We start from the raw sequence: 7,199 nt of genomic DNA, 5'->3' as shown, positions 1-7,199 counted from the left end.
AAATCAAAAACCTAAAATAAAAACAAACAAACTCTAAGGAAAAAAAGAAAAAAGAAAAAAGAAAATAAAAATAAAAATAAAAAACAGATAAACAACCACCATCTCATAACTAAAAAGACCAGACTTGTCATTTGTAGTTCACTCCTCCTTTTCTCTTTCTTTCATCTTCATCTTCACCTCCTCTGTTTTTCCTTTTACCTTCCAAAGTTTCAAGCAAACCCTAAATTCAACATTCACTACTGTAACCTCAAATGGGTGTTGAGTTGAAGAGGGAGCCAGTTGAGAGTAGTGGTTCTCTGCATTGGTTTTGAATGGGAAAGACAGAGGAGCAGCAGCGTGAAGCAGTGGGATTTGAAGTGCCTAACCAGAATGTAGAGAACCAGTGGGTATGGTGTGGAAACAGTGGCTATGGCTGCTGTGGCTGTTGTGGGAAACTCATTGGTGTTAGATGTGTCTTGGTTTTGTTGCTCTCTGCCGCTGTTTTTCTTTCTGCTCTCTTTTGGTTACCGCCGTTTCTCAAGTTTGCAGATCACCAGGATCTAGATCTTGATGCCTACAAAGGTGGGGTTTCTTTTTTTTTTTTTTTTTTTTTTTTTTTTTTTTTTAATTTTATATATTTTTTAATTTTTGGGTTTGTGAGTAAGCAACATTGTGTGATGGGGTTAGATCTAGATTTTTTTATTTTTGGCAATGGGTTTTATTTATTTTTTTAAAATTTTTGTGTGGTTTGGATGGTGGGGTGGTTGTGACTTTTTGTTTGGTTGATGAGAAAATGTGGGTAAAGGAAAAAAGTTACTTAGATTTATTAATTTGGGTTTAAAAAAAAAATGTAAAATGTTGTTTTCCAAATTTTAGGGGTTTCGATTTTGGAGTATATTTATTGGGGGCGAAAAGTAAAATATGGAATGTTTTTGTTTATGCTGTTTAGTTTGGGAAATTTTGAGAAACTGAATTAGGATTAGAGGTGTTTGATTTGATTAAGGGTTTCTATTTCTGTTATATTCATACATTTTTGGTAAATTGCAATTGAGAAAAAATAGGGTAGTCCGAATCTTATTTGATTTGATGTAGTTTATTTTGTGCGTTTCTTCTATTTTTAGTATCCGGAATTACAAGGATAAGGACCTACATTTCAGGAATTGGGCATAGATGCTTATGTCTTAAGTCTGACTTTTTTGATGGGTGGTATTTTTGCCTTCATATTTTGAGTTGGGTGAAAAGTGGACCTTCATGTTAATAGCAAATCTTGTAATTCGGTTACAGTTACAAGAATTAAGTTTCCAATTTGGATAGCCCCCAAAAAAAAAAGTTTCCAATTTGGGTTTTCACATTTGAGAGTGAACAATATTTTTGATCAAAGGGCTCTTATCTAGCTTGAGCCAATTCAATGGTCTATCATAGCATCCGTGTGATATGAGGTGTCAAAATCGGTGTTTATTTATTTATTTTTTCTCTTCTGTACCATTACTGTTAATGGAAACCTTTTTGTTTGGCAGTCATGTATACAATATGAATCATGAAGCCTACTGAAGGTAAGTGTAAATAAGGTCTGGCAGAGTATAGGAGTTCAGCATACTATATTAAAAAAAGTTAATGAGCATACCATGAGGCTTCTACCAATTTTTTGGTCATTTCTTTCATTCTCTTTTGTATGTTGATCTTTAGTAACCATAACATGAATCAGCTTCATATAGAATAGTCTCAGCTTATTGGCTTGCTGAAGTTTGATTGCTGATCAAAACTGATTGTTCACCTTCTCATGTACCATTCTGGTGCATTTGTTCTATGGCAAAAATAATGGGGTCTTGTTAAGTGCTTTTTATCTTATGTCTTTATTAGAGCTACGCTATGGACAATTCATGCATTGAACACTAGAAGCTAAGCTTAGTGTTTATAGATCCGCACAACAACACATGCTTAAGGAGATGCAAGCGGTTTTATTTGTTTTGAACACTCGTTTGGGTCAACTTACAGGTAGTGTAGGTTGTGATTGAGTTGAAGATTTGCACAATCTAAACGTATCAAGATGTCCCAATGGCCAAACCAGTCTTTCTCCACTTGTGGGTGGTCAAGTTGAAGATTCATATAATTCTAAACAAACAAGGATGTATCTAAGGTCAAACTAGTCAAAACCCAAGTGGTTTATTGAACTTAAACACCCAAAAACTATTTTTTTGAGAATGAAACACCCAAAAACTAGATAAGGAAGAAATTCCTTTGATTACTTTTCACTTTGGAAGAGAAATATTCTTATGGTACTGGTTATTCAAGGAGAAGGAAGGCTATAGACAAGGGAAAATAATATCAGGCATCAAGACAAGCTTGAAGATGATAAGAAAAAGAAGAGAGAGAGAGAGTCCCTTCCCAAAGGAGGACAAAATGTTATGTGCTTTTTATCCCATGTATTTTTATCATTTTAAAATTGTTATTTTTGTTATTAGTTTGGGTAAATAGAAAAAGGTGGAATAGATTGTTAGATTAGTTTTAAAATAAATCTTATCTACTTGTAGTAGATAAAGATTTGATTTCTTTTGATTTTAAATGTTAGATTTATCTTGTAAATCCATCTATTTATATGGCTTGATATTGAATAATTAAGGAGACTTAAAAATGTTATTGGCGAGTGAAATTTCAATGTGGAGGTTTGGACTTCCTTGAAGTAGTCCATTTTAACACATTTGGAGGCGCCTTGGTTCTCTCAGCAACTAACAAATTGGGTGCATAACATTTTGAGCTACTTGGATGACTCAATTAATCAGTTTCTTTGTGAGTTAATTTTTTATGTTTCATTTACATTTTGTGATATTGCACCGCATTTGAAGTTATAAGTTTCCTCAGAATACTCTCATAACAATGTGCCTCTTCACTAAATTTGTAGAGCAGAATTATTTGTTCCTGTTGCATATTTAAAACTGAAGCATCTATCATATTTGGACTTAAATAATTGAGTCAGAGTTCAGCACTTCAGCTGCGTATCTAGAAGCAACAACATGGGTATTTGTCTGCAAAAGAGTACTCTTACTTTGTAAACCTTGACAGGAGGAATTGATAATATTTTGTTTTTAGATGTTTGCAAATAGATTGACTGAAAAGAGACTCTTACTTTATTGTTCGTGAAATTTCAAACCAGGAACTATGTTAATGTCTGTTTTGGTTTTATTGCTTTTGTGCTTTCACTTTCTGGTACATTGCAATATGTATTGTACTGGCAAATGGGACATTGCAATCTTGCATTCATAGGGACTATCATTAGTTGGTTCTATATTGCTTGAACGTATGGTTTTTGAGATGAAAATATAGTATTTTTCATTTCAGTAAATAGGTACTGCCAAAAACTGGCTGGGGAATCTATTGTTAAAATTATTGTCAAAAGAGGAATTCCGTCTTTGATGATGGAAATTTTAAATAGTGCCTTGATTATGTGATATTTAGCTTTGATCCAAGTATTCTGTTAAGTTCTGTGCTTTCATTACTAAACAGTGCAAATTTTTTTTCCTACTTTCCTTGTAATCCTCATAAATCATCTCACAGGTATGGATTGTGAAATTTCTAGGTAGCAAGTATTTATAGTATGATGATGTGAGAATGATTTTAAATTCTCTGCAGTGAAATTTATTAGGTTTTTTATATTATGTGACTGACAATTGTTTTTGTCCAGGTCATGATATAGTAGCAAGTTTCAAACTTAAGATGCCAATTTCTTTGCTGCAAGACAACATCTTGCAGCTTCAGGAAGACATTTTTAATGAGATGCCCTATACTGGCATCAAGGTATTAGCTGTTGTTTTTTTTTTTTTTTTGGGTGTCACATATTTCATATTTCTGCATTTTGATCTAATTAATTTTTTGAACCAGGTTGTCATCTTATCTCTAGATTCCAATGGTGAATCAAACGCAACAAAGGTTGTGTTTGGGCTTGATCCTGATGCAAAAGATTCAAAAATATCCCAAGCTGCTGAAAGTGTGATCAGGGAAAATTTTGAATATCTGGTTGAAAATCAATTACCTCTAAGACTGAATACATCCTTGTTTGGGGAACCATTCCTTTTTGAGGTGCTAAAATTCCCAGGAGGAATTACTATAGTCCCCACACAAAAAGCATTTCTTTTGCAGAAAGTGCAAATCACTTTCAACTTTACATTAAACTTCTCTATCTATCAAATACAAATAAATTTCATTGAGTTGAAGAGCCAGCTGAAGTTGGGATTACATCTGGCACCTTATGAGGTTTGTCAATCTTTCTTTTTTGCCCAATTACTTTGTATTTTCCTGAGGCTTATCTGTGATGTGATGGTTGCATGTTTTAGTATACCAATGCCTACCAATCTTAATGTATAAATTGAAGGGCCCAATCTTGTTCACTATTTTCATATGTTTTTACACATGAAAATTTTGTGTGGTTGTTTGTGAATTTGAAGGGAGTGGGCAGGATTGTGCCTGTAAATTTGTGTATGAAGGTGTATGATGATAACATTATAAACTATCTTGTATTCCATGCATATGTATGGATGCATTTAAAAATAAATTATCAGATGCATATTAACATTATTACCTAAGTTACTACTAATGGTCTTTTTTATATTTCTGTCAACTCTTCAAAAAGCCGTGTAAAGCTTATTTTTGGGTAGAATACTCAAATTGTTCATTCTTGATATTTTTTTATTTGGAGGAAAAAAAGAAAATATTTTGTTACTTCTTAACTTAATTTTTATGATCGTGATGTAATAAATTATATCATGTTTACATTTTTTAAAGAAGATATGAGCAACTCGTTTATATTTGAACCAATAATAAGTTTCTGTAAGAAAATCTAGATTAGTTTCAAATGGATTGGAAGTGGTTTCAAATAGGATTTGAAAGCACTATGGATTTCCGTAGTCATTCATGGTAAAAGTATAATGATTTGATAGCCTTGCTATGCACTATGGATATTTTAAGTGATTTTTGTCATCTGAATGCAGAACTTGTATGTTACGTTATCAAACCTGAAAGGTTCGACAATTGAGGCTCCCACTATTGTTCAGTCTTCTGTTCTCCTGGCAGTTGGGACTCCCTCAATACAAAGGTCAAAGCAACTGGCTCAAACCATCAAAGGTTCTCATTCGGGAAACCTTGGCCTGAATAACACTGTATTTGGTAGGGTTAAGCAAGTTCGTCTTTCAGATATCCACGGTGATGATGGCAGTGGTACCTCACCTTCTCCTGCACCTATGCCACATCCTCACCACCATCACCATCACCACCATCATCACCATCACCATCACCATCACCACCACCATCACCATGATACCCATCTAGCTCCTGCAATTCCTCCCAGATCTGCAACTGAGAAGGGTACACCTGCAACTCACAAAGGTGCACCTGCACCTGCTCATGCTTCACCTGCCCCAAAGAGCTCACCTGCGCCTGGGAGAAGTTATGAAGCAAAGCCTCCTGGTTGCCAATTTGGATATAATAGGGGTTTTCCAAGGAATGCAAAAAGGCACTCTCACTTAGTCCCTACTCTTGCACCATATATATCTCATTATCCTGCTTCCTCACCGCAAGCACAAGCAGTTACACCGGCACCCGTACCCCATTCAATTTCTGCATCTAGTCCTTTACCAAATGTGGTTTTTGCTCATGTCCAGCCCCCATCAAAATCAGAACATTCTGACATTATGCCGTCAGTGGCACCATCACCATCTTCATGTGAGTATATATAATGGTCCTACTTTACTGCTCCAAATATAGCTGATATCTGATGCAATTTATATTACACTTGTTTAGAAATTTGTTTTGTCATGTAATTATTGTTAATTCTGTTACTTTTAGTGTGTGTAATCCACCCCTCCTCCCATGCAGAGTTGTTTGGTATTAGATTGGTCAGTTTGTAGTAGCTCAGCCCATGTGTTCCTATGCGTACACACACACGCACACACATATAAACGATAGGATTACAACTTTCATATGATCAATCTGTTTTTATCTTTTCTGAGATTTATTGGTCTATTAACTTTGAAACATGGAGACTATTTTAATATTTTCATCTATGTATAGATATTACATTTTAACTGTAGCATAATCATGCACTGTATTTTGCAGCATCTGTAGGGCGTCTTCATACTGCGCAATGGGCATTTTCTCTGTTCCTAGCTCTTGTGTTACAGTTATGACTTATGAACAAAGGAGAAACATTCTATATTGTAGTTAAAATCACTTCTCTGGTACTTGAAGGATTCGATAGTGTTGTTCGACTGGGACAAGCCGGAGGTGTTCTGTAAGTGTGAGCAACTCAAAGGGCATGCTTCACATTGGAGTGGATATATGTTGTTTTTATGCGTGTAAATATTTGATTAAAAATCCAGTTGGTAGATGCATTTTCAGGTCAAAGTCACAGAGATGGCAGGCCGTGATTACATGCATTGCAGCTGTTTTGTGTATTCTCTTCTGCAGAAATGCAAGGGGGAAAAAAGAAAAAAAAGAAAAAAAAAAAGAACCAACAAATGTATAACATTACCTTTTTGTTTATCATCCCTCCCACGTCAATCAGGTATGCTTTTTCCCCAAAGTAAGAAGGCCTCATTTGGCAAAGATTCTAGAAATTTGAAAGCATGTATTTCTAATGGGGCAGTTAGTTACTTGTGGGCTTCAAAACAATTTATGCCAAGGATTGTACCCCTAAAGGAGAAAAGGAAAAATAAAGAAAGAAAGAAGGAAAGAAAGAAATTTAAGAAACTCATCTCATGTGGAAAATCAGAGTCTTCAAACCAAAAAGGGCTAATAAAGTTGGCTACCAATCACCGCAAAAGGTGAGTTTTGTGCATTGTGACATAAGGCAAGTTTGAAAAAAAGGGGCTTTTGGTACCATTTTGTAAATGGAAAGCCTACAATGTAACATATGATGTGAACAACATGGCAATGTAATTCTAATTGAATTGAACCATTTTAGTATTAACGAAGATCTTCTAGTTTTATATTACTTCCAGAAATGAGGTTTTGATTCAATCTATGAACATTTGTCTACTTAAAACCTTCGAAGTGACGTATGGGTTTTTTAATCGCTTATATGTTGCATATAGAACAAATTAGGATAGGAATATAAAACAATGTAGGTTTAAAAACTTGTACGAGTCAAATAAACTATAATAAACAAATCTTTAAATCATTTTAGTAATAGCAATGAACTTGTAGTTGAGAGTTATGGTGTGGCATTCGTG

The 7,199-nt window shown here is 34.6% G+C and overlaps 1 protein-coding gene across 1 annotated transcript; it reads left to right on the top strand.

The window, feature by feature from the left end:
• LOC115952965 lies at positions 1-6,956 on the top strand. The gene is made up of 5 exons (XM_031070353.1): positions 1-561; positions 3,659-3,771; positions 3,856-4,227; positions 4,962-5,691; positions 6,085-6,956. The coding sequence occupies exons 1-5, from the start codon at positions 312-314 to the stop codon at positions 6,153-6,155; spliced, it is 1,536 nt and encodes a 511-aa protein (XP_030926213.1). The 5' UTR covers positions 1-311; the 3' UTR covers positions 6,156-6,956.
• The last annotated feature ends 243 nt before the right edge of the window (positions 6,957-7,199 follow it).

This window comes from Quercus lobata, chromosome 7 (genome assembly GCF_001633185.2).
Source record: "Quercus lobata isolate SW786 chromosome 7, ValleyOak3.0 Primary Assembly, whole genome shotgun sequence".
In the NCBI taxonomy this organism is placed as follows: Eukaryota; Viridiplantae; Streptophyta; class Magnoliopsida; order Fagales; family Fagaceae; genus Quercus; species Quercus lobata.
Note: the sequence above shows the minus strand (reverse complement) of the source record. Positions and strands in the feature narration are given on the sequence as shown.

Excerpts from the sequence above, each read along its gene's own strand:
- LOC115952965 (XM_031070353.1), top strand. The coding sequence starts at position 312 with ATGGGAAAGACAGAGGAGCAGCAGCGTGAAGCAGTGGGATTTGAAGTG. Across the intron at positions 562-3,658 it reads AGATCTTGATGCCTACAAAG|GTCATGATATAGTAGCAAGT; the intron begins GTGGGGTTTCTT and ends GTTTTTGTCCAG. Across the intron at positions 5,692-6,084 it reads GGCACCATCACCATCTTCAT|CATCTGTAGGGCGTCTTCAT; the intron begins GTGAGTATATAT and ends TGTATTTTGCAG.